The sequence below is a fragment of the Penicillium citrinum genome (assembly GCF_028827155.1).
Source record: "Penicillium citrinum strain IBT 23319 chromosome Unknown utg000002l:1.0-3833315.0:1.0-3834789.0, whole genome shotgun sequence".
Taxonomy (NCBI): domain Eukaryota; kingdom Fungi; phylum Ascomycota; class Eurotiomycetes; order Eurotiales; family Aspergillaceae; genus Penicillium; species Penicillium citrinum.
Genome location: NW_026622687.1, coordinates 2,551,454 through 2,577,752, shown reverse-complemented (window position 1 = coordinate 2,577,752; position 26,299 = coordinate 2,551,454). Strand labels below are relative to the sequence as shown.

Below are 26,299 nucleotides of genomic sequence, written 5' to 3'. Positions count from 1 at the left end.
TTGAGAACGATGCTACTCTCTCTGACACTGTCAAGTCTAGTCCTGCTATTATTCTCATCGGTTTCTAATTCCAAAGAAGATGAAGGTTCGTCCAAAAATCGTATATTGGTATTTGACATCAACGAGTTATATCACATATGTGTTCATCCGCAATAGTGTGGAATGATACAGAAAATGAGAGTCAATAAAACGAATAGAGTAAATACAGAATTAACAGACTGTCAGTCATTAGGCATTCTTGTAACCGCAGCAAATGCTTCGTGTTTAGGCGGTTTTCATGGCATTAGCAATGAAGGCTGCAAGCTCCTTCGCCTTCTCACCACGCGTCATAGTGAAATGATTAGCTCCCTCCATAACGGTGATGCCACCAACATTCTTCTCTCCAACAAGGGTATCCCATCCATTAGGACCGAGGTCAGTGCGGTTATTCAGTAGCCAAAGCATCTCTCGAGGATCGGGACTTCCATCTTCTGCCGGAGCAGGACGAGGATCATTAGGCTTGCTGCATACACCATCCTTGGCCCACACCATGAATGTCTTTGGAATTTTGTCCGCGTGTTCGCTGCTGTTGAAGGGGAATGGAGTGGCTTTATAAGCATCAAGAGAATCGATGAAGGCAAGGAAGTGAGGAAGCAGCCATTTTGGTGGGGGAGCCTTGCCCTCACCGAAGAGACCGATTGTATCAAAGAACCTGTACAGACGACGGGGAAGCTTCTCAAGACCAATTGGGAATGGAGAGTCAAGGAGAAGGAGTCGCTCGACACGCTCACCCTCGTCGAAAATGAGATGCCGGGCAGCGTCGTAGGCGCAGATACCACCAGCAGACCAACCGCCGAAGTTGTAAGGACCATGAGGCTGGCGACGGCGGATTTCAGCGACATAGGGGTATGTGAGCTCATCTAGGCTAAAGTTCAATTTCTCGGGTGTTCGCATGTATGGGCAGTTGAGTCCGTACACGCAAACATCAGGAGAAATACCAGGGATAGTGGCATACGAGGTAGCGGACCCCGATCCATCAGGGAACAAGAAAAGCTTTTGAGTAGCTGTCTTGGGGTTACCTTGTAGCAGGATAGATGTGGCTGGAGGATGCTGGATGGATGACTTAGATGCCATCTTTGGGGCTTCCACCGGAATCTGCTCAGGAAGTCTAACAGGTTCGGATCTTGCAGGAGCCTCCTTGGGCTTTAGATCGAGCGCGACTTCAATCTCATCGATTGTTTGGTTCTCAATAAAGAACTCCCCAGATAAGTCAAGATCCAACGTCTCACGAATCTTACCCAGTACGGTGAGTGACATAAGAGAATCGAGGCCCATCTCACCAAGGTTGGCATCTCCTTGGAGCTCTTGAGGCTCAACGCCAATTTCTTCGGCCAAAATCTCGCAGATCTGCTTCATGCTGTCATTCTGCTCGAGCGTCATGGTCTTTTCGTTTGCCGGCGTGACAAGACCACTCGAGTTAGGCGATGAGATGTCGGTGGAAGAGTCTGCCGAAGAAACATCAGGCTCACTGCTGGACCCGTCACTGCTACTCTCGCTAGGGATCATAGAGATCAAGAGTTGCTTGAAGTCCTTGATAGTGGGCTGGTCCACAAAGACAGATGAATCCAGATCGACGCCGATCTCCTCGCGATAACGGCCGGTGACAGTCAAGGAGAGCAGTGAATCAACACCATAGTCCGCGAAGTTCAAATCGTCTGTCATCTCCCCAGTAGACATTCCGACTTCCTCGGCAAGGATTGAAAGTGCACGAGTGACAATACTGGGACCTGCAGATTTAGGTGTGGATGCAGCGCGAGCTGCCTTCTTAGCTGGAGGTGCCTTTGCCTTCTGGACATCGATAGGCGCAGGTTTACTCTTGGCAGCAGCAGCAGGCCTGGAAGCAGGAGCACCGGCAGGGGGTAGAACTGTATCGAGAATCTTTCGAGCCAGTGCTTGGAACTGAATCAAGTTGTTAGTGAAGTGTACTTGGGAGGCTTGATCCATGTATTTTTTAACATACCTTAACTCCACCATAAACCGCAACAATATCATCGCCGTCAAAGAGATAAACGTCACCGGCCCAGATCGAATCCTTCCAGGGTTGCATACGGACATATGAGCGGTAGGTGACATTAGGATCAAATTTCTTCAAGCAACGCATTGAGTCCCAGCCATGATTGACGAACACTTGGTTCTTAGAATCAGTGGCATCGCTAGCATTCATGATGAATCCAGAGAGATGACCAATGCTGTCGATCCAGAACGGGTTGCGGTGGAAGTTTCCAGGAGGAGCCTGGAATTTGACAAGTGCAGTGGCTTCATGCTGATCGCTGTCCAAAATAACCTCTTGGATCGATTTGTAGTTTTCATCATAATCCACAAGGCTGGCAAAAAGCTTGTACACCATGCCGCGTTTCATACGATGAGCATCGCCAGTCTCAGTGCTGTTCTTGAGATGCTCAATGCTTCTCTTAATGAGGTATGTGCTACGTTTCCACTCCATCTCTGCAGCACTGGTGTCGAAGAACTGGATTGTGCATGTAGCATGGTCCATTATCTTCTTTCCATCTGGTGTGACCGACCAAACGTGGACTTTAGCATTCTCATTAGCCCAGTTAGCTGTGGCAGAAACTCGGAAGAGCTGTGTGCCACCCTTTGCAATCATAGGTTTGGCGACAACAACGTTGCAAATGTTGTATCCCAAATCTTTCCATTCGGGCTTGTATTTCTCTACCAAGAACTCGCCAAGAGTTTGTGCAATATCCGCATACAATGACTTTATATCGTTAGCAATGAAAATGATTGTAGGGCTTAATGGCCATAACTTACCGAAGGGCAAAGAGCTGCTCCATTGACCTTATGACCTTGGATGACACGGTTCAGGTCAGGGTCTGCGATATCATTTTCAATGACGACAGTTGCTGTCTTGTCATCACCACTGGTCTCCAGGACCTTCTGTGCAGCAGTTGTCAGGAAGGTCGATACAGGCGCAAACTCCACAGTGGGCTTCGCAGGGGCTCCCTTCAACAAGCAGAAGTTATTCGTATACGGAATCCAATAGTTCTTCAAATCCCACTTGTAGGCAGGGAGAGGAATAACCTCATGAGCTGCGTTGAACTCTTGGTGATACTCCTTCCAGCGAAGCTCGATACCAGCCATGTATAGAGATGAAAGGCTGTTCGAGAGAACCTTCCAAGTATCCTCCTGGCGCCGAAGAGAAGACACCGTTGTTGCCTGGGGCCCAAATGTTGACTTGACCATTCCTGAGCAAACAGGGTGCGAGCCAATTTCAACCCAAACGGTCTTGTCATTCATAAGCTTGGCATGGCGAGTGGCTTCCAATCCGGCAAGGAAGTTGACTGTCTCACGGCAATGTCTGGTTAGATAAGTAGGGGCGAGCACCTCTTGGTTGTCTTTCTGGATCACATCTCCAAGGAGGGCCGACACGAAGGGAATCGTTGGTGCTTGGAAAGTTATACCCTTGGAGATATCCTTTAGATCCTCGAGAATTGGATCGACCTGAGCCGAGTGGAATGCGAACGGAACTTTCAGCTTTGTGGCCTTGAAACCCTCATTGGCCAACTTCTCAGAAAGTTGATCGATCTTTTCATTAGGTCCACTGATGACAGTCTCGCCTGGGGCATTGATGCAGGCCACCTCGCCAGAATCACTGTCGAGGTATTGCTTGACTTGTGCGACCGAAGATTTGACAGCAAGCATAGCATGGGTTCCCATCTGGCACTTCTCTGTGAGAAGCTGAGCACGACGGCCCGCTAGGAAGATGGTATCACTAGTCGTTAAGACACCGGCTGCATTCAGCGCAGCATATTCACCCAAGCTGTGCCCAATGACGAAAGTTGGTGTGACACCGAGAGAGATCCAGTACTTGGTCAGAGCCATCTGCACGCAAGTGGTACCAAGCTGAGTGACAACAGGGCTGAGTTCTTCGACAGGAATACTTCCATCGATCAGAGGAATAATAGAAGGAAGGCCTTGGCTCTGACCGATGCGATCCAGGTGCTCGATATGAGCTCGGAACTCGGAGTTGTTCTCAAACAGTTGGCTGCCCATGCCTGTGTACTGGGCACCCTGGCCAGTGAAGATAAAACCAACACCAGGTGCGGTTGCGGGAACTGGAGAGATACTATCACGTCCAACACTTGAGTTAAGGCCATTCTTGATCTCGTCGAGCGTCGAACCGACAGCGAAGGCTCGGAATGGGTGATGTATACGGCGTGCCGTAGTAGTGTACGACAGGCTGGCAAGAAGCTCAGCCTCGTTGACGTTGAACTGATTCTTGTTCGTTTCAATATACTGAACTAAAGCTGCAACATTGTTCTTAAGAGCCGACTGTGAGCGTGCGGAAACCAGCACTGGATGAATGCCTCGGGGGTCTTTACCCTCACGCTCTCGGATGGGACTGTCCTCAACTAGTAAAGCAGTGTTGCCACCAGCTGCTGAGAAGTTGTTGACAAACGTCTTTCGAGACCCACCTACTGGTCTGTTCCAAGGGGTTGGCTCGAGAGCGATGTGGACATTTCGTTGAGCCAAATCAGTAGGGAAGTTATGGTTGATTTTGGTCTTGATACCACAGTGAGGGGGGATCATATTCTTCCGCATCATCATCAGAACCTTAACCAAGGCCGACACACCTGAGGCAGATTCTCCGTGGCCAATGTTTGCTTTGGCAGAGCCAAGGTGAAGTGAGTGCGCTGGCCCACGACGATAATCAGGTGCAAACACATCTAGAACCGACTGCATCTCAACGGCATCACCTGCTTGAGTTCCAGTGCCGTGCATTTCGATGTAGCTTACTTCCTTTGGCTCGATATTGGCCTCGTTCAAAAGCTTGTCAAAAATGAAAGATTGTGCACCAACATGTGGCCGAGTGATAGAGACAGCCTCGGCGGAGTGGTTTGTGTAGGCACCGGAGATAATACCATAAATTGGATCATTATCAGCGTATGCATCTTCGACACGCTTCAGAACAATTGATCCTATGCCGTCCGCACGACAGTAGCCATCCGCACCATCGTCGAAAGTGTTGCAGTTTCCAGTTCGTGACAGGAAATGGCCACGATCCAAACCGGCATGGTTGTCGGGGTTTGTTAGGATATTGACACCTCCAGCAACGGCGGCATCGCAGTCATTTCTCCAAAGAGAATTACATGCCACATGAATAGCCGCCAGACTCGAAGAGCAGGCTGTATCAACACTGACACTCGGACCGCTGAACTTGAAATAGTAGTTAATTCGGCCAGGTGTGAATGCACGGTTGCCACCAGGAATGAAATAAGTGTCAATGTCTTGACCACTGTTGATCTCACGATAGTCGTCACTAGTCATTCCGTAGAACACTCCGACACGGTTCTTCTGGGTAGATGGTGTACTATCCGGAATGAAACCAGCCATTTCAAATGCCTCATATGCAGTGAGAAGGGCAAGCCGCTGCGCAGGATCGGCTTGCAAAGCTTCACGAGGAGACATGTTGAAGAAACGTGGGTCAAAAAGGCCAGGCTCGTTGATCCAGCACCCATATTGGACCTTGCTGGTGTTTCGTGTGTTTCCCTCCATGTCGACATGGGCCTTCACATCCCAGCGATCAGCTGGAACTTCACGGTGAACATCGAGCCCCTTGTAAAGAAGGTCCCAGAAAGCCTCGGTATCTTGTGCCTCGGGGAAACGACCGGAAAGACCAATGATGGCGATCTTTGACTGCTCTGCACGTCCACTGCGATTGTCTCCAGCGGAATCCTTGTGTACGTTTCCAATTTCATTATCAACTTCTAGCCTGGAGATACCAGCCTTCTTCAAGGCAGTGTACAGACTCTGCGTGGCAGTGCTGGAGATTGGAAGAAGAGTGCATTCGGCAGGAGCAGTCTGGAGTGCCGAAGAGCAGGCATCAATGACTTTATCCCAGCACAGTTGACGGAGCAGGATTTCTTGTAATGAGAAATCCAAGAGATCTTCGAGGCTAGACACAATAATTTCTTTGCCAGTCTCACTAGAAAAGATTGGGATATGTGGCTTGTAACCTTCAAATGTCTCCTTAGGCCATGATTCTAGAACACGGTTGACATCTCGCAAATCGTAAAGATGAGAAGCGTGATAAGGACCATGGATGGGTACTCGGACAGGCTTTTGCTCTTTGGTAAGACAACTTTCAATAAACGCGTCCAAGTTGCTTGGTGGCCCACTAATGGTCAGTCCGTTCGGGCTAATTGCGCTGATATACGGCATAGAGACCCGTGGAAGTCCCTGGGACTCATTAGCATTTGAGTTTCTCCCATGAGTGTAGAAATTGTTAATTTACCTTTTCTTGGCCAAATTTCTCAATCAGATCTTGGCCTTCTTGCTGTCGTAGTCCTGAAATGAGGACAGACCAGCTCGGCGATGACGAGTTAGCCGCCTCGACCAGTCCTCTGACTTTAGAGACACACATTCCCAGTCTGAGAGCTAAAACAACTGTTTCAACGCCAGCTGGAATGAGCTCTCCAATGGTGCTCGAAGAGCTCACAGCTGCAGCGGCGAGCTGACCAGTGCAAAGGCTGACGATGCAACTCTCGGATCCTGATGGATAAGCATGTCCAAGATCGCCGAAGTAGCTAAGGTCGTAACGTTAGCCAAATTCCGATGATGTATGAATTTTCTTATTAACGGAATCTTACTGAATGAAGCAGCCTAGCTGGTAGATGGTTGTCAAAGCACTTTCCAAGGCGGTACTTGGGCCTGATTCACGGTATCTGGCCAGGAGATCGACGATGCTTGTAAAACGCGGGAACATCTGCCGCTGGGATGGCGGCAATTGACTAATCTCTTTTCGGAGTGCATAGTAGCACTTTTGGAAAAAAGAGCTCACAAGAGAGTCATTCTTGGCTTGTAACAGGCGGCGTAGGCCCGAGTCGAAATTAGCAGTCTGATCTCCGAAGAGATACACGCGACTGGGGCCCGCCATACTCAATCCCGATGCTAGCCAAAGGTACGAATCTTTACAAAGAAAGGGTATTGAGAAGAAATAATCGGGGCGCGCGCGGATAGATGGGCTATGATACTTTATAGATACTATGGTAATACAAGTTTTTGTGGGGCATAGCAAGACCACAGAGTCACACATTCCGATCTACGGATCTATCGCACACATGGGATCGAAACCATGAAAATTTCTATGAACTTGTTTGTACTCGATGACAGGGGTAATTGGGAGCAGAAGCTCCATGGTAATGGATCGGCAGAAACTGGGAATGCTTCGATCATGGTAGTAATCCGCTCGTGCGTGATTCGGATCTGCCAAGTCTGCCAGTCTTGACCAATGGCACGGTTACCGCAGTCAAGGCCAGGTCACGCTAGCTGGGTGTTGCAATGTTTTCATTTTCTTAGGATGTGAGACATTAATTGGAAACGGAACTATGGATCGGTGTCGTCGATTTCCTTGAAATTGAGACAGCAGCCTGGTCTATTTCTTTGGGCTGACAAAAGTACTAGGAACCACTTCAAGTATTCAACCGTTGACAGAATGCTGTTTGCGGATATAGCTCCAACGACCAATGCGAACCAAATTTTTAATATGATCTAGAATAGAAAAGATGCTTGTGTAGGCAGGGAAGTAAAGTTCTGAAACGCCGGAATGGGTGTTTTCGGACGGAATTCATTACACTTGCTTGACTGTTTTCAGAAGGTTGCAGCCGTATAGTTCCCCGTCACGTGAGTAACATGCCCTAAGCAACAACGGAGGAACTGTACCTATGTACCCCTTGGGGATAAGAGCAGGTACTAGTATTGCTAAAATTTAGCTTGGAAGAAATGTTGGGAGCAAATATCAACACTACATAACTACTATCAAGTCTCTAATACTTTTTCTCCTAAGTTGAACTTCAAGATTTCGAAATTCAAAAATTCAAGGTTAAGACTTGCTAATGAAAATAGATTAACCGTCCAGTAAGCACTGACATTCACCTCGCAATCTTGCGAGGTGAATTGGCCTGAAGCTAATTCTAACCTCACTAGCACTTTGAATGCAACCATGAACCGATGTAGTACTAGTGTTCTGGAAACTAGACCTCTGGAAGATCATGTTGAAAATTATAATACGTCACGACTTTCCTATGGCTTCGATATAGCGATGTCTAAACTACCTGAGCCCAGGCTTTTTTCTCTTCTTCCCTACCTAGGATACTAATAAAATTCAACCTAAAGAATGAGGACGTATATTAAGAGAGCAAAGGGTCATCTTGATGACAGCTTGATTTGTTCAAGTTGATGAGAATCATTCCTGATTCCCGTGTGCACCGAACATAAGTATCTGAACGTGCCTCAAGCTGCTCAAAACTTGCGAATATCTATTATAGGTAGAATAAAGACCATTACTAATGAAGGTTGTACCTCAATGTGCTGTTATTGGAGCTAATTTAGTTGATATTAAAGGACTGACTCTTCGCTTTAGCTCCGGCACAACTTTGTCCAATTTTACTTGACATCGAACTAAACATGTAGCAGGATTCTAGAGCCAAGCGATCTAGAACGCCTCCGTCATAGGGTACATCAAGCTCAAAGTGATCGATATAAGTGGAATTCCCGCCACGGCCCGAGATCCGGACTAGTACAGATGCGTCTACATGTAACCAAAGCCATCAAATTCCCAACTAGGCAATTAGTATTATTATCTATATGTGTATCGTAAGGTCCTTAGACTGCGAGAATGACGCTTTGAAAGGCGCAGGATTGGTAGCATCAAGGCCTTTGCAAACAGAGCACTAGAAGTTGAGGGTCTGATATCGACCTGCAAAGCTTTGGGCAGTGGGATGCGACTGAGTCTGCGCTTGCTCAGAAATTCTTTGCCCGAGTAAACTCATCATCTTCAATTTCTGGCGAGCTTGATGCCAATCTCCATAATCCTCAATTTCCGGTGTGACTTGCGGGGTGGGAGGGGAGCTTTGAGGAGGCTGGGGTGTGTTAGGAGTCGTAGGCGATGCAAGGGAGGTTTTCGGAGTTTGGGGTACTGGCAATGGGGTCGACGTTGTAGGCGCGAGTGTCTGAGAGTGACTAGACCACCACGAGCTCATACTCGCACTTTGTCCTTGATCGGCCTGGCCGGAACCACCTTGACCAGCACCCTGACCTTGGCCCGCACTCTGACCTTGACCGGCACTCTGACCCTGGCCAGACGTAATAGCACCCCCTGGGCTTTGGTCTTCGCCTGTCGGAACCTGTGGCCATGCATCGACACCATCAAGGAGAGCGACGGCCATTCCATTTGACATATGGGTCTCTATATGACAGTGGAAAAGAAAGGGACCAGGGTTGACGACCTGGTACCGAACAATCATCCAAGTCGGGCCCCTTGAACCCTGAGTTACGAATGTATCTCTTGCCTGAGGATTATCCATCTGGAAATATTCGGGATGTTCGGCAAGTGCTTGCTCCGTGCTGTCCCAGTTGAAGAAACCGGGACCAACGCCAAGAATATAGGCCTTGTTGGAATGCTTATGCATGACATGAGGCGTCTGGGTTGCAGGGGTGTTGGGCATATCACCGAGCTGAAGAAGAAGGTCAACCCAAGTGCCATTCTTTGTCTCAATAGTGACCTGGTCAGCCAAGTTGTTTTTAGCATTAAGATCGTATAGGATCGGGTCATCCCAGTTGGCCATCATGTCATACAGAGCACTTCCAGAAGCTGTCCACGTGTAAGATGATCCCAAACGACCGAGAGTAAGGTTGATCAATTGATCAGCATGGCGAGGAATGGTCACAGGGGGGTAAGGCTGGATTGCCCTGTTGTCCAAGGCCACGACCGAAGCAGATGTGTTCCTGCCTCCGTAGTCTAGGTAAGGCTCAGAAGGGTGAGAATTCTGAGAGCCTTTATACCGCATAGTGGCAAAGCCAGAGATAACCTGATCGCCTTGTGTGTCGGGAACACGAAGTGTATAGTCTTTAGGCGGCTTGTCTAACTTGACCATTGCCGCATAGCGCTCTCCATTGAAGATAGCGACACTTTCAACAAGCTGTGGCTCAATATATGAACCGTCAACTTCATAAATATACATGGGATGCTCATCGATGGAGAACATCAAAGCCTTCAGAGCAGCCGCACTAATGAATTTGAGACTGACCCATTGAGCCTGAGGATCGACTTCAATGATTTCGTGTAGACCAACAGTTGGGGTACATCCTGAGTTTAACCCGACTGGGAGAAGCTCCGGATGAGTTGGAGGGAAGTTTCCTTGGGTCGCGTAGATATTGGGGAGGCAGCTGGAGTTAATGGCACCGATATTAGTTATTGCTACACTGACACATGGTGATGCTATAAAACTTACCCCTTATCAGTCAAGGGTTGGTTGTTAATTGCGGTGCTGAGGTAGGGGAGTTCGACACTGGAGATGTTCGCAGTGCCCGGGCAATAAACGGATCCGCGGCCATTGACGAGGATACTATCAGAGCAGCTAAAAGAATGTAGTTTTGACTTAGTAGGAGTTGTTTGCACAAGAAATTTGGTCGAACTTACAAAATATTGATACCCGTGTCCTCTTGGGCCTTTTGGTACTCGGTAGCAGTCAAATGATCCCAATCAGAAAGCATTATCAATTGTGGGTTCTTCTCAGCCTGTTTCATTGCCTTGAGGTCCGCAGGATTGTTTGAGATAAAATGGAAGGGATCGGGAGTCTGAGGAGATGGACTAGAATGATACTCACATTAATATCAATGCCACTGAAATTAGTCAATCATCTTACCTGATCCAAATTGGCCCATACAAGCCATCCATGATCTCGGATTGGGCGTGAGCATGATACCAGTAGGTTCCATATTGGGTGGCTTTCCAGCGATAAGTCCAGCTATGCCCAGGCTGAATAGGTTTCTGGGTGAGTCCAGGAACTCCATCGGACCAAGGCGTACCTCTTTGTTCAATTCCATGAAAATGAATCGAGGTATTGACGGGTAGGTTGTTGTGAACAACTACTTCCACATCATCACCCTGTTCAAGTCGCAATTCAGGGCCGGGAAATTGCTCATTCATAAAAATTAGCTCCCGCACATTACCATCTGGCGCACCTTTCTGCCAAGTCAAGTCCAGGTCAAAGTGCACTTGTTTAGCCCAGGCTAAAGGTGCTAACCCAGAGCTGGCGAGAGCTAAGAGAGCCACTAGCGGTGCCATCGCTGAGGGGAAATTGGCAATTTCAAATCTAAACGTCAATTCAATCAGTGACGATCTGGACTGATGGTTCGAGGATGACAGGGCTGAGATATTGGGTTGGATCCACTAGTCACTCATCTTCTATGTCCAAGATGGTCACTGGGGCAGCCCAAAATTCTTTAAGGTGACACACCTGCTAGCCAAGGTATGCAGAACGAACCTCAGGGGTCGGCAACAATTTCACTTTTCTGATAGAGTTATCGGGAAGCTAGATCCAGTTTGCATTCTTCTCAAACTGTCTGGATATTGGGACCATTAGTGTGGATTTCCACTTTGCGTCCGGGATACAGTAATATCGACGCATATTATTCCGAAATGCAAACATGACTCCAAGGTTGGGAATGTTGCCATGAAGAAGTTATTGACCTCAGCTAGCCCGAGGTAACAGTAGCTCGGAGGACCATCCGGCAGCGTGTTCGAGAAACTCAAAGTGATTGTACTTGAATACCTAGATTGAGCGAGATCAATCGGGCGAAATTGAGCAGTGGTCTTTGCCCAGATTACTGATGTTCGATCCATGTTTTGTTTTGTAATGGCTTTGGATTCCTGCCGCTTGCTGGAATGTATGCTATACCCGATACGGGCTACCTCCCTTTTGCGGAACAATGCCATCGCGGAAAATAGAGTGAGAGTCCTGCCGGCTTCAAATCAGCCAGCCAAATTTGATTTGCTTCGAAAACAACTGTCATTATCAAGAAACATGTCATCAAGCAATTTTGTAACCTGGAACTTCTTGGCAGAAGTGACAAGGTTAATATGACTAGAGCATGCCAAGATAATCCTCGGATCATCCGAGTTGCAAGTGTGGTCACGTCTTTCGGCAAGAAAATAATGCACAATAACATTGTACAATCCCCGCAATGTGCAGGGCTTCATTCTGTTAAAGCTTCCTGCTCATCAGTATGTAGTATTAGAAATGTTGGAGTCCCGGTAAGATCATCGGGCAGAATGCTGTGAGACTTCCATGCCGAGCGTGTTTTGCTTCACATGACTTCCATGCCGAGCGTGTTTTGCTTCACATGATTATCCCGATATGGCCATATAGAGATCTCGAATACTACCATGGGCACCAATTTAGGGTATACACAACAATCTTCCTAATTAGTGGATGGCTGGGACTTGGTTTGTGACGACAAGTGTTCGAACCATGGATCCGATTTTCAGCCGCGCAGGGTCGAGGTTCGCGGGACTGTGTCCTGAGGACCCATCCATCGCAACGCATTCAAAGGGGCTAAAAAATCCATGTCACTGTAAGAATCAGCAATACAGCTCTGATCAATATAATTCTAAATCAATGAAAATCTACTGTCGAGTGTTAATCTCAAGGAGGATGAAGCGTCATGGTTGCGCTGGAAACTTAAGCTTATCGCGATAAGAGGCTTCTCCGCCGCTAGTCCCGATCGGGTCACCACGTAAACAACCCTCGGGCCTCACCGTCTGAACCTCAGATCCAACCTCTCCTCTCTTCTACCCCCAGTCGTATTCGTCCTGTTCGTGATAATTAGGCCTGGCGTGTGGGTCGATCCAATTTCTCATTTTTTTTTGTTTCACTCTACACCGTCAATTATGGCCGCTTGAATCATAGCGGCCGTGCGTTACCTATTGCGACCCCATCTTGACTCCCACTCTCCAGCTGAGCTCGCGACAAACTTACCCCAACCGGCCGACCATCAACTAACGCACCACCAAAACAATCGCTCACGAGTCTCTCCGTTCCTATACAGCTGATTCGATACGATTTCGCGCTACGGATCCGCGCCACAAAATAATCAATATTGGACCTGTCATAATGTCATCCAACGGCGCTCAGTTGCCTTCGCGGTTCCCGTGCTGGTGTCGAGCTGTCTACTCATGGGGAGGCGAAACAACCAAAGATTTAGGGTTCGTGGAGGGTGATTTGATTGAATGTCTGAATGCGGGAGACGGACAATGGTGGATGGGTCGACTACGCCGTGACAGACGAGCAGTTGGACTGTTCCCCTCCAACTTTGTGGAGCTGATGAGTGAAGACTTCGTTCCTGTTAGTCGTGATACCAGTCCCATGGTCCTCTCTGGATCGTCTCCCATCAATAATCCCACATCGGCTCCAAAAAAGACCAAGACCGTGTTCCGTAAGCCCTTCCAGGCGCATAAGGAAGCATTGTCCCCCTCCTCCAATTTGGCCCGCAGTGGTTCAAATACGCCCGTGAAGAGCTCGATCCCCCAGACACCACCACGAGATGGCAGTACTCCCCGAAGTGTCAGACCATTGCGTACACATGCAAGCGCAGTCAAAGACCAAGGATCGATGTCTCGACCATCGTCCGTATCTTCGCGCACTTCCTCTCGGAGAGGCTCTCCCGCTATGTCACCTCGCGCATCAGTCGAGCCTGAAAGGTCGCCATCCGCTCTCATAGCCCGCGGTAGTATATCGTCTTCGCGGCCTTCGTCGCGTGAAGTCTCACCCTTCGTATTGCAAGAACCGGAGCCGGAGCCGGAGCCGGAGCCAGCACCAGAGCCAGCGCGCGAAGATTCTCCCCCTCCACCTCCACCTCCTCCGCATCGAGTCGCGATTCAACGGGCCCCTTCACAATCTCACCAGCCAAATAATCACTTCCAGTCCGGTGGATACTATCAGCAGCCTCAATCTCCACAACCATATACGCACTATGAACCACCCCGTTCCCCACAGCCACCTGTGCACTATCAACCGCCTCGTTCCCCGCAGCCACCTGCGCAATATCAACCATCTTATTCCCCGCAACCGCCTGCGCATTACCATGCGCCAAGATCCCCACAGCCACCGGCTCATGGATCACATCGACGAATGCATTCTCCACAACCTCCCGCCCATAGCAACGGCAGACCATCTCGGTCACCCACGCCTTTGAACATGAATGATCGATATGTGATATTCGCGCGAACCCCTTCACCTGGTGCACTTTCAACGCATTCAGCACAATCTGCTGTCTCGGCACAGTCAGATGCACATGGAAACACTCCGTCTCCACTGAGAGATGCAATGGAGGATGTGATGACTTCTCTGGAAGATATGGGATTACCTCGCCAGGCTACTTCCCCTGGTCCTCGTCAAGCGCCTTCTCCATCCCCACCCCCGACGTTCAACAATCCTTGGTCAGCGGAGAATTTCAATGAAATGAACGATCGAACGCCACCAGCAACGAGACGTCGCCCACTCACTTCCCTTGGTTTTGACGGCGAGCCCGTACAAAGTGTGCCGGTGCATCGCAACAGTGTGTATTCTCATGACCACTACATGGATGGTCCTCCACAACTCAACAACTATGTTCAAAGAATGGAGAGTCGTCTGCGTCAATTAGAGGACCAAAATAGATCCCCCGAGGAATATGACGGTCATGCTGTAGATGATGACCCCCCCACCACCACCTCCCAAACATGCGGCTTATCACCCACGCAACAACTCAATTCCAGCACAAAATCCACACTTGCGTGGCCGTCGTTCTGGACAAGATATGAGGGCTGATTCACTCAACCGTACCGCGACGACCAAATCCAGCGCCACTAGTTCCAGTGGTATTCAAAGCATCGGTACTAACGTGACTACAAGCACGGACAAGACTAGTCAAAGCCTTATGAGTGGAGCATCTGCAGGGGGGTTTAGTGCCACTAGTGCTGGTAGCTATGCTCGCCGGAACGGTGCTTATGACAGACCCAACACTGCCATGGATAGTTTCCGATCCAGGGGGTTCAGCGATGCAGGCAATCCAGACAGACCAGAAACGCCAATGACTGGTGTATCATACCATTCGAGCCACAACACATCCCGTCAAGGTGCATCCTCTGCGATCCCATGGTCATCCGCTGATCATGACACAGGAGACTCCGGTGGTGTCTTTGGTGGTCTTTCAACCCCCCAAGTCGAAGAAACAAGGGTTCTTTAAAAAGATCTTCGAATCTGCCAAGACCGGCGCCGCAAGCGCAAGGAGTAGTATATCTGTCGGCCATGGAAGCGGAACACCATCTCCATCTAAAGGGAACAGAGTGGCTGATGTAGTATCACCTCTTCTCACCTCTCACTCGACTCGCGAGACTTCTTCTCGAGAAATGGGGCCACCAGGTGCCAGTGCCATTGATTGGGTTCAGGTTCGTCGTGATGTCAACCGATCCTCTTCCCCGAGCCGGAACGAGAGAGTTGAACGAGCTGAACGGTGCCAAATGATGGACCACCCTGTGATATATTCGATTGAAGAGCTTCAGGATACTGCGGAAGGCGATGAAAGCATCGATGGTTTGCCTATTCACGAACCGACGAATTTCAATGCAGCCAATATGAACCTGGTTGACAAAAGCGCCCGCTTCATCAGCAGTCTTCCCCCAATGACCAACTCCATGAGCCTTGCGCAAGGTTATATCTGTCGTCCGTATAAGAGTGATGTCCAACGGCTGCGTGCAATCTTTACTTGGGTCAGCGAAAAGATTGCTTGGGAAGAGCCTCTGGATGGTCTGGAAGTCGATATTAAACGAGTCTTGCAAGCTAAGCGAGGGACCCCGGAGGAAATTGCGTTGTTGGTACACGAGATGTGTGGTGCCGTCGGCCTCCATTCGGAAATCATCCATGGTTATCTTAAGAGTCCAGGGGATGGTCTCGATCTAGAAAGTCTTTCTCGTCCCAATCACTGGTGGAATGCTGTCTTGGTCGACGGCGAATGGCGGATGATGGACTGTGCCTTGGCCAATCCCACAAATCCCCAAAGGAGCCGTTTCGTCACTACTAACTCCTCCGTGGCAGAAAGTTGGTATTTCTTAGCTCGGCCGCTTGAGTTTTGCTATACTCATGTTCCAATGTATCCCGAGGAACAACACATAGTCCCTCCAGTCTCACCCGATGTTCTCCTGGCCCTTCCAGCTGTCAGTCCGCAATATTTCAAGCTGGGCGTCCAGTTCCCCGACTATGATACAAGCTTGATGCGTATCGAGGGGCTAGAATGCATGCAATTATGCCTGGTCGTTCCCCCCGATGTCGAATGCGCAGCCGAAGTCGAAGCTCCTGCTTTTGCTCGCGATGCTGATGGTGACTTTTTTGAAAGCGGAGACATTGTTCGCAAACGAGCTCTTGTCCAGCCTGACTGGTTCCGTGGACAAAAGCGAATCACTGTCAAGGCTGTTCTGCCTGGTGATGAGGGCCAAGCAATCCTGAAGCTATATGCTGGCAAAAAGGGTCTTATGCACTCAAGCAAAGACATCCCCCATCCATTGGCATTGGCTTTGCCAATGATGCACAGTGGGGAGAACCCGCCATATGATTTCGTGCTCCGCCATCCTACTCCTCATGCCCAGCGCCATGATCTTTATATCATGCAACCGCAGTGCTCGCGCTTAGCTGTGAACAACACCTTCGTCTTCGCCGTTCGTCAACATCCAGCTTCACCGTCTCCCCCACCAAAGGATGATTACTACGCGAATGGACGTGCCTCCCCATCGTTATTCAACCGCCCCTCGAGTGCGCTGAGCATGGTGTCGAGTACGGCGGGTGGGTCCACTATTTCCAGCAACTCCAACGAGTTCTCTGCATCAACGTCTGCTATTTCCTCAACTAAGTCTGCCTCTGGGCGCGAAAAACCAGCCAAGTTGGCCATTCAATCCCCGTCCGGAAAGATTCTACGTCTTACCCGCAAGGCCGACCATATGATGCACTCAGGTGATCCCAATTCCTCTGTCACAGACGCCGTGGCCGAAGGCAGTGTTTGGGAAACAGTAATCAAGATTGGCGAACGGGGTACGTGGCGTGGTCTTGTTCTTGCAGACCGCGTCGCTAGGTGGTGTGTATTCTGCGAGTGGGAGTGTGTCTGATGTATCATAATCCGATGCTAAGCGAGCATTCATATTTCGATGAAATGGCGCGGTTATCTTGATTTCTTCTTATTTGAAGTTTTGCATTGCGTGTTATTTCTTTTCTTTTCCTTTTTTTTACAGGCGATGATATGCGTTTAGCTGTCATTTCATGCTTTTTTGTCCTGCGATTCCAAAGCTTTTTTTTCTCCTTCCATACTGGCATTTGCATCAGGTCGGCTTGGAGCATTGCATATACTGCATTTCCATTTTATGTTCTATTTGCAGACATATTTGCTTCACTTGTTGGTGTTTGGTGTTCGGATTAATTAGGTTTCACGATAAAATAAACCAGCATCGTATTCAAGATATCTTCATTCTCTGGGTCTTAGACGTAGCCTCATCCACTTGTGTAGCTGAGTAGTTGTTGTATTTGAACAATGTGAACCTACACATTTAATTCTGGCAGTAGTATGTAATGATGTCCAATTATAGCTTCGCCACTGCCGAGCGAAGCATTGGGGCCACTTGTTTGCGACTCGCGGTGCTATTTGTCTGTATCCAAAGTCGAGTCCAGATGCCGAATTTGCCGTCCATACTAGACCTGATTTCTCCTTCATCAAGTTCAATCTTCTCGCTATCGACGTAACTCCAATCCTCAAGACCAAGTTGAGTTGAGGATTGTTCAATAAAGGCATTTAGGGCGTCTACGGATACATCTCCATTACCAGTGGCACCAACGAATAGCTCACGCGCGAATTGTTCATCAGCAGAGGTGAAGGAGGTCATCACGACCACAATATCCAACTGCTTGTCATCGGATGTTGCAAATGACCTAATTCCTTCCAGAAATCGTTGACACCCACCGGCCTTCTGAATGAGCCAACGCATCGGCTTCACTGACGAGCAAAATCCCAGTTTAAGACTAGTCTTTGATGAGTCTGTTGACTCAGTCCAATCTTTATAATCACGATCCAAAACCTCTTCGAATGTCAAGAGATCAAGGCTATTTTGCTTAGCTGTCAGAATCTGCTCGTAAAAGCCCACCATGCTCCATGTATGATCCAGAGAGCTGATGCAGCGTTGTAAGAATCCCACTGATTGCACATCGACATCAGTGACTTTGCCTTTCGCAGTCAAGTTTGAGGTGTCGATGAGTATTGCGGCCAGAGCTAGTTTAGCAATCTGCGACTTCTCTGGGGCAGATGATACATCCCAAAATCCACCCGAGTTCAGCTCATCTGTAATTAAAGAAGCGCATGACCCTGGACCTGGCTGAATAATCAACGGCTGGCCTTGAGGTAACTCTTCGCAGGGAGGCATGAAGTCTTCGTTGACGTGGTGATCAATACATCCCACCGCACGGAAAGAGACATTTTCCAGCCCGCTTACAGATCCTGTTCCTTTCTGTTCATCGCGAATTGGCATTGCATTCCAATCAACCAGCATCGCATTCGCGACAATTTTACCCGATTTTGACCGTTCCTTCAAATCTGCTGCAAAATCTGCCACAGTCATCAGGTGTTTGCGCAAGATCTTCCCCGCAGATTCGGACGCGTTTTCAAAGCGATCTTCGGGGCTGAGTGCGGGGAAATTAGTCGAAAGCCAGAATGCAGTGACGAATTCCGGCCGCAACCGGTAAAGCTCCGAGTCCGAAGGTACATTTGGGAGGTTGATAAGAGGGATGTGGGGTCGTGGAGTTGTGTTTGGGCGACGATTGTTTGCGTAGTAAGAATACACGATACTCGAGATAATGGAGTCGAGGTCAGCAGAGGGATTGCCTAGCACGTAAATCGGCGATTCTGCTAGAGTGCCTGCAAGAAATTCGAGATGCACTTGGCGGGCATTGCGAAGAAATTGGAGAAGGGTCATTGCACGGAGAGTTGGCGGAGATGAGGAGAAAAAGAATGGCAGTTTTGGAGTTGCTTCGGCGTTGCTTTTTGCGGGGCGGTTCGCACTACGTCATTGGACAGTCTAAATGCACATGAATAAACAATACATAGTTAACAAGTATACATTATACATTAAAAGGATATACGAGGAATATCATGGATTAACGAGAAAATAATTACAAAGAGCGGTAGTTAATATATAATACTACCTAACGCTTCTATTCTGATGTTGTTTAGTCCTCTCATCCCAGCCCCGGCTGGCTCTTTATTTGATTCATCTTGCTTATTTGACGTTGGATAAACTCATTGGCTTATCATTTCCCATATCTTGATTGACCCCATCGGCCGTCTGGCTGGCATACATAGAGTCAATTGTATCATCTTCCGAGGCGTCGAGGATAGGGCCAATGTAGTTCTTTTTACCCCATATCAGGTACCACACAGCTGCGACGGAAACAAATCCCACAAACACCACCGAGGCATAGTTCATGGTGTCTTTAGTGATTGTGGCAGATGTTGGGAAAGAAAAAAGGGGCAGAGCAATCAGTGACCAGCCTGCGCAAAATAAGGTTAGAGATTAGAGATGGGCAAAGCATTGACTGAATGGGGACTATTCTCACATATACAAACAATGTTGCAGAAGACACCAAGAGGGCCAAGGTTGAAGCGAGAATGTATCAGATCACGGCGCCTTCGAAGAATCAATGATACGGATACCGGGCAAGCGTAGCTCAGTGTCAGGAATATCACACCAACGCCAGAGAAAGCATTGAATGCGGCGCTGGAACCAAAGTATATCAAACCAAGTAGAATCTCGATTACCATTCCCAGGAGCATTGCATTCAGTGGGATACCAAGACTCTCATCAACTTTTTTCCACCATCCAGAGCCTGGGATCGCACCATCTCGTGCAAAAGCCCAAGTACATCGGGATGTAGCAGTGACGCAGCCTATTCCACAGATCAAGCCTAGGACCAATAATGGGATCAATAAACAGAAAGCACCTGCAGAGCTCCCAGTAGCGGATTTCATGATTGTTGGAACCGGCTGGCCAGATGGGATGCTGGCTAACATGGAGATGTCGGGGAGAACGAATGCGATCGGTAGGAGAAATGCAAGGCCGGCAAACATATTGAGCGTAACGCCACCGACAATTGCCCGTGGTACCTGAATAGCTGGCTGGCGAACTTCCTCGCACATTCTAGAACGGAGTATTAGCTCAAAATATTGGGTTCTACACGGAGTATCCAATACTACCGGCCATATCTGCGGAAGAGAGTTCCCTTACGATGTTACCATTCCTGTGGCTGAAAGACCATAAGCAGCCTGAAGAAGACCAATGCAAAATGACCATCCATCTGGCCATCCTGACTGAGGTTCGAAAGAAGTAAAAACCCATTTGGCAGAGTGTCGACCATTATGTGCGACAACAAGGATTGTAATCAGGATTGCAGTTACTCCGACGAGTGTCCAAAATATGGCAAATGTCTAATCCAATCAATAATAACACACGGTCAGCCTGGTGACATATTGAAGCCTTGGTATTAAATTTCGTTTAGTCGGAGAATCCTACCTCGAGATGCGTGAGCCATCTATTACCAAAAGCAGGAATTGCATGGCAAATAAGTGTGATAGCAACGAAGATGAGAAAGGATTGATAAGCCTGGAAATTCTCTGCAATACCAAGCCCCGAAGAATCTTCGAAAACATTCAAACTTTCGACAAAAAAGAGTGCGGTCGCAAAATTAACTGCGAGAGTAATGGTTATATTCCCAGCAACATAAGACCAACCACAGATCCAAGCTGTGACACGACGACACCATTTGGGGGACAGTGCAAAAGTCTGATAGTATACTCCACCAGCAGTAGGGAAAACAGACGTGATCTCTGCTAAAGAACTAGCTACACAGAGCATAATGAGAGAAACTAGAATCCAGCCCCAAACCATGTTAGCTGAGCCACCACCAGTTATCGAGTATGACATGGTTGTTGAGAGCCCGTATGGTACTGAGGCAAGAATAAAACACATAAAGACCACCTGCCATGTTGATCGATTCCGTGATAGTTCTGCAGTATACCCGAGTGCCTCCAAATTTGCATCAGCAGCCGGCTGGTCTGCTGAAAGATCTTTCTGTATATCTTTATCGGACATGCTTTTTAATTGTCGAGAAAGAGAAATAGAGAGAGAGAGAGGGAAAGATGAAGAGATAAAAGAGAAAGCAGGAAGTATGAAGATGTTGCTTTTGTCAAGTTGCCCAGGAACGGCTGGGTAACGGCCAACTCGCTTAAACCTGAAAGTAATCCTCGGGGTAAGTGCATAATTAGTGCACGGAATTTCCTCCGATTTTTGACAGTAAATTACTGTTCTAGCGGAGTCTCAGGAGTAATGCTATATGTATGGTTGCCAAACTTTGTCATTAGGACCCACTGGCTGTGAGGGGCTCGTATGTAGTGTAATATCAACCCTGAAATATTTCGCCGGTATCTATCTCCCTTGTAGTTAAAACTTGCGAGCTGAAAAAACAAAACCGAGTTCCAGCTCATGGCTACTCATCCGTTGATTCATTTATGATGTTCAATCTATTTATCTTGTTTGTTGTCTGAAAATTTAGCTCTATAAATTTTGGAGCTGTTTATTGATATACATATCTCAATTAGAAAACTTCGTATTTTGGAGGCGAGCCCGGAATGTCCTGATAACATGGAAGATTGCCCGTGAAGATCATTTCATCGATGTGAGCTTCGGCTCTATCAATAATGCTCATTGGGAAGGTTGCGTTAAGTGCTGTCCGCATAGGCTTTCGATCCACCAACTTCTGAGTGGAGACATCAAACGTGTCCTCACTTACAAGAACATCAAGTTTCAATCGATGTTCCGTGGTGAGGGCTACTTTATGTCTTGTTGGAAAGATGAAAGATTCTTGAAGCGATGGCGGTAGAGATTCTGGTGATAGGAGCTCAAAATCATTTGACGAAATATCCACTTTTGGCGCTGGAGTAACTGAACTGGGTATCTTAATTTCGAAAACGACATCAACAGCAGAATCTTTTTGATGAATGGCCTGTTGATTCGCAACTTGAAGAAGTGGGTTATGTTGAGTGCTCCAATAACCTTTTTGGAGTCCATTGGCTAGCTCACGAACAGATGACTCCTCTTTGACCGCGTCATGCCCGGGAACATCATCTTGCCCTGCCGGCATTTCTAGAATTTGTGCCACTTCTTCTATACGCCATCTGAACCCTCGTATTGTCATACATTTGAACTCCGAGGAGCGCCCTGCAGGAGCAGCAGGATAGCGGAGAAATATTTTCGCTGCAACCGCGAAAGTGAAACCTGTCGCCCCAATATTATTCTGAGAAAGAAAGATCTTGCTGATCACACTTGAGTTCGGGTAGAAGCGAGTATATTGCGTGGAATTTTGTTCAAGCAAAGTTCGATGGCGGAGAATGATCTCTTTGCTTACTCCAATGGAGCTATTATCTTCTGTGTCGATAGATGCGACAACAAAGTATGATATCTTTGCAATCCCTGAGGTTGTTGTCCCAGGGACCTTGGCGAGAATCGGCATATAAAAAGGAATCTTTTGGGTGTTTGGGACCTGGGTACTAGCATCCCTTGGAGGTGCAGGAACAGGAATAGAAAGCTCTTCAATGACAGAGCAAGACCGAGTGAGATAACATTCTCTTGGCTGTGGCTTTGGCAAGAATTGGTGGCAGACTCTGCTGAAGATATGCCCACTCTCCTCGGCGCTATCTCTGGCTTTACTCGATAAAATCTGAATAAGGCAGAGTCTGACTGCTCGAGTCTTGCAGAGATCTAAAGACCTAGACCTTGACTGGATGACGACTGATGCAGGGATAGGCTGAGAAAGACTGTCTCCTTTAACATTGGAGTATAGATCATGTGTCGAGGGGAATTCTAACCCCAGCTGTAAATTTTCCATGGTTATGGCGGTCCCTGATGGTTGATAAAGGATGATTAACAGGCAGACTTTAATTTCATGATCCAAGAGCTGCTCTGATGTAACTTACCTTGTGGTATAAATTTCGCTCAAGTATTCGCTGGTCAATCATTTCATACTTCACGACGGGAACTGAAGACCCGGCAGGCTGGGCTAGTCCGAAAGAGGCTGCCAAGGTGCTTAATTAGAGTTTCAGGTGGGGCTGTCCTTTTTCCACGCTAGCCCGATTTGAGATTCTCCATTTGGCGAAAGTATTGAGATAACATGGAAAAAGGTACAATATTTGGTCTTGCAATAATCATAATGACAAATCAAACGAGTAACCAGTACGAAGATGCTCCATGAAGTTTACCTTGGAGTGCGTTGGCAATTCAGGTTTGACTAGGTCGTTTATATGTCTCACCTGCCATGCATTTCAAGTGATATTAGATGGAATTCAGTCATTTCTCACTATAAATTGCCTTACCACCTATCTTTCAATAGATATATTTGAAGCCTAAAATGCCGCCCCCCCCCCAAGGGTCCATCCCATTCGACATGCGCAGGTCTGATTCCCCTAAAATGATGGGAGGATTGCAGGTTTCTGACTAGGAACAGGGTTATCATAACCTCGGTCCTGCATACTGAAATCTTGCCGATCCTCTTCTTACTGAGAAAGGAAAATAACAATGTATGCAACTAGCTGAGAACTTTCCAATTGAAGCAAATATTCATTTGATTGTTGCTTCGCCAATGCGCCGCGCGATATACACCGCTATAGAGACATTTAGGACTTTCTTGCCAGATGACCACGGAAGAGATATTATCGCGCTTCCCTTATTGCAGGAGACAACGGATTTTCGGTGTGATATAGGGAGCCCTTCAAAGGATCTACAAGCCGAAGTTGAGGGGAGTAAACTGCCAGTGGACTTAAGCTTAGTGGGCGAAAATTGGATTGTAAAGGTAGGACCCCATATCAAGCCGAGTGGGCTTACCGATGCTGATATACACGAAAGAAGTCAGGCAAATACGAGCCAATATTTAGCAAGCTTAGGGATCGTGTTCAGGAAGCTAGGTGCTGGTTGAGGATGCGTCCGGAGAAGGAAATCGCCGTCGTCACATCTGGGAGCTTCTTACATGTCTTGACAAATGACTGGGAAGATAGTAATATTTACCAAGGTATGGTTTTCGAATGTTTCAGTACAATTATTAGGATTTCTATGCTTACAGAAACTCGTTCAGGAACTGGGTGGGCTAACGCTGAGTGTCGAATATACGAATTTAATCTGGAGGTTGAGAAATCCAACAACATGCAGAATGCTTCGATGCAAGAAACAATGGAGTCACGTAGCAGACGCGGCGTATTCAACCCACCACTGGCACCTGATTGCCAGAAGGAACTGAGTAGGACTACACTGCAGAGCTGGGCAAATCAAGGGTACACTCTTAATTCAACTCAATAGGTTGAGAATTCAACATCATAAACACCCACCATCTCAACTTTTTAGACAACACAATATCTTACTCAATTGCCTTCAAAGACTACGAACGACTAGTAAATTCATAACATAAATTCAGTAACAAGAATTGTATACAATATAAAACATAGATGAGCTGAGCCAATAACAATAACCCTAGATCATACACGTGATCGGGCGGTGCCTTGAAATTTGCTACGACGACGGAAGTTCTCCTCAAAACAATCCCGGATACAGTGCCAGAACCCGATCTTTCGCACGGTCTTTATGTATTTATCTTCTGCATGTTAATTGCTTGTATCGCGCCGTGATTCAGGTTTCTGTCATAGCCCCTCCTCACGCAAGATTTGATCCCAACTCCAATCCTTATCCGCCGGATTGCCCCTCACTGGATCAATGTCGAAGTCTGTGACAGGAAGAACTACTAGAATACTCGCGGCCAACTCAATCATATGCCCACAGACCATCGTGGAGTTGCAAGTGCAGAAAAAGGTAAGATTGCCTTCGATCGTTGAAACTGAAGATCTTTGCTTACCACGACCAGACTGTCCAAAATGCAGATCTAGACGCATTCAATGTGATCGGACCTTACCGGAATGTAGGAAGTGTGGTTCCCGTGGGCTGAAATGCCCAGGTTATGGAATCATTCTTCGATGGGGACAGGGTGTTGCGAGCAGAGGCAGATTGGCTGGACAGCAATTACCAATTCGAGCATCTGAAAGTGCCATTCCTGGTGGCCCCAGAGACCACACTCACCCTCAGAATGAAGAAATTCAGACAAGTATACCCAACCATCTAATCCCCTTAGGCCCACATGCTCCTTCTATGGCTCTTGAATTGGTCCATCATTATGAACAAAATGTTGCGGGGAAGCTTGCTTGGGTGGATGGCCCAAGAAATCCCTGGCGTCAAGTTATCATTCCTTTAGCGTGGTCATGTCCAACTATTTTTGATACCATCCTTTCATTGTCATCCGAAGATCTTGCTCGCAGATACGGAGATAATGATCAACGACGACTTGACCTACAGCTGGCATCCCTTAGGTTTCGAAACAAAGCTTTATCTTTACTCGTAAAGCATATCAGCTCTATCAGAGAAACTCATCTTCTGACTCCAAGTGATGAACGCTTGAATGAAGCACGGTTTGCCTTGGCCTCTACCCTTATTCTTTACAACGTTGAGCTCCTGGGCGCCGAGGCTGTGAAATGGAGAATGCATTTACAAGGAGCCCGGGTCATACATCAGTGGTTTGAGCAATCTTTCTCTGCGGTCACTCCACTAAGTGAAATTGATAAGTTCCTGCTCTATGAGCACTACTATTCCAGTGTCTTTGCAGATCTCACAATATTCGACACTACCAATGAGCCACCACCGAAAGGCGGCCTTCAAATCACGGGTGACGATGCTATCTTCGGGGAGTTTGTTCGTGAAATTCAGTTAGTCACTAAGCTCGAAAGAGTTAAGCATGATCAGAAGATTCCCATCACGGCCCATCAAATTAGGGAGATCCTTCACAGAGTTGAGATGGCAAAAGACTCTATGATATCGTTCAGTGAGCAATTTTATTTCTGGAATGGCAGAGGTCATCAGGACTTTCAACATCTGATCTTCATATTTTATCACGCCATTCAGATGTATACACATCGCGCAATCTCTGATGATCCATTTGCCGAGGATTATATCCATGTTTCTCGTGTCTCGATTGTGGAACACTTGAATCAATTATCGGACAAAAGAGGTTTTGCGCATGATCTTACTTGGCCCTTATTTATCTTGGGCACAGAAAGTAGAGACGACAAGATCATTCAACACATGGTATCAGTGGAAATGGAATCTGTGATGAAAATCAGTGGTGATCTCGATCGAAAAAAGGTGTTGTCTTTTCTACAACAGTATTGGTCTGCCGATATTACAGATTCTGTTACTTGGATTCAGTTTATGAGAAAAAGTCCTGGAAATAACATGTTGATTCTATAGAGAAGACTTTGGAAGCGTTGGAAATCCATAGCATCCAGGATGCGTAATGTCACTATT

General features: G+C 47.6%; 9 protein-coding genes across 9 annotated transcripts; 4 read left to right on the top strand and 5 right to left on the bottom strand.

Moving 5' to 3' along the window:
* Window positions 1–264: 264 nt before the first annotated feature.
* pksP (polyketide synthase alb1) lies at window positions 265–6,934 on the bottom strand (the record flags this gene model as incomplete). The annotated part of the gene is made up of 5 exons (XM_056641704.1): window positions 265–1,938; window positions 2,000–2,755; window positions 2,809–6,237; window positions 6,293–6,584; window positions 6,648–6,934. The coding sequence occupies 5 exons, from the start codon at window positions 6,932–6,934 to the stop codon at window positions 265–267; spliced, it is 6,438 nt and encodes a 2,145-aa protein (XP_056504198.1).
* Window positions 6,935–8,729: 1,795 nt separating this feature from the next.
* Window positions 8,730–11,125, bottom strand: N7469_002783 (multicopper oxidase; the record flags this gene model as incomplete). Its single annotated transcript, XM_056641703.1, has 4 exons — window positions 8,730–10,224; window positions 10,290–10,415; window positions 10,478–10,648; window positions 10,704–11,125. The coding sequence occupies 4 exons, from the start codon at window positions 11,123–11,125 to the stop codon at window positions 8,730–8,732; spliced, it is 2,214 nt and encodes a 737-aa protein (XP_056504197.1).
* A 1,828-nt stretch (window positions 11,126–12,953) lies between these two features.
* N7469_002782 (uncharacterized protein) lies at window positions 12,954–14,648 on the top strand (the record flags this gene model as incomplete). Its single annotated transcript, XM_056641702.1, has 1 exon — window positions 12,954–14,648. The coding sequence occupies one exon, from the start codon at window positions 12,954–12,956 to the stop codon at window positions 14,646–14,648; it is 1,695 nt and encodes a 564-aa protein (XP_056504196.1).
* Window positions 14,649–14,992: 344 nt separating this feature from the next.
* N7469_002781 (putative SH3 domain protein (Cyk3)) lies at window positions 14,993–16,975 on the top strand (the record flags this gene model as incomplete). The annotated part of the gene is made up of 1 exon (XM_056641701.1): window positions 14,993–16,975. One exon carries the CDS (start codon window positions 14,993–14,995, stop codon window positions 16,973–16,975), a length of 1,983 nt encoding a protein of 660 aa, XP_056504195.1.
* Window positions 16,976–17,443: 468 nt separating this feature from the next.
* On the bottom strand, window positions 17,444–18,826 carry N7469_002780 (putative exopolyphosphatase; the record flags this gene model as incomplete). The annotated part of the gene is made up of 1 exon (XM_056641700.1): window positions 17,444–18,826. One exon carries the CDS (start codon window positions 18,824–18,826, stop codon window positions 17,444–17,446), a length of 1,383 nt encoding a protein of 460 aa, XP_056504194.1.
* Window positions 18,827–19,129: 303 nt separating this feature from the next.
* On the bottom strand, window positions 19,130–20,046 carry N7469_002779 (uncharacterized protein; the record flags this gene model as incomplete). Its single annotated transcript, XM_056641699.1, has 2 exons — window positions 19,130–19,401; window positions 19,467–20,046. The coding sequence occupies 2 exons, from the start codon at window positions 20,044–20,046 to the stop codon at window positions 19,130–19,132; spliced, it is 852 nt and encodes a 283-aa protein (XP_056504193.1).
* A 1,454-nt stretch (window positions 20,047–21,500) lies between these two features.
* Window positions 21,501–22,790, bottom strand: N7469_002778 (uncharacterized protein; the record flags this gene model as incomplete). The annotated part of the gene is made up of 1 exon (XM_056641698.1): window positions 21,501–22,790. The coding sequence occupies one exon, from the start codon at window positions 22,788–22,790 to the stop codon at window positions 21,501–21,503; it is 1,290 nt and encodes a 429-aa protein (XP_056504192.1).
* Window positions 22,791–23,480: 690 nt separating this feature from the next.
* Window positions 23,481–24,250, top strand: N7469_002777 (phosphoglycerate mutase-like protein; the record flags this gene model as incomplete). Its single annotated transcript, XM_056641697.1, has 3 exons — window positions 23,481–23,750; window positions 23,804–23,966; window positions 24,018–24,250. 3 exons carry the CDS (start codon window positions 23,481–23,483, stop codon window positions 24,248–24,250), a joined length of 666 nt encoding a protein of 221 aa, XP_056504191.1.
* Window positions 24,251–24,717: 467 nt separating this feature from the next.
* N7469_002776 (uncharacterized protein) lies at window positions 24,718–26,242 on the top strand (the record flags this gene model as incomplete). Its single annotated transcript, XM_056641696.1, has 2 exons — window positions 24,718–24,757; window positions 24,900–26,242. 2 exons carry the CDS (start codon window positions 24,718–24,720, stop codon window positions 26,240–26,242), a joined length of 1,383 nt encoding a protein of 460 aa, XP_056504190.1.
* Between the last annotated feature and the right edge of the window lie 57 nt (window positions 26,243–26,299).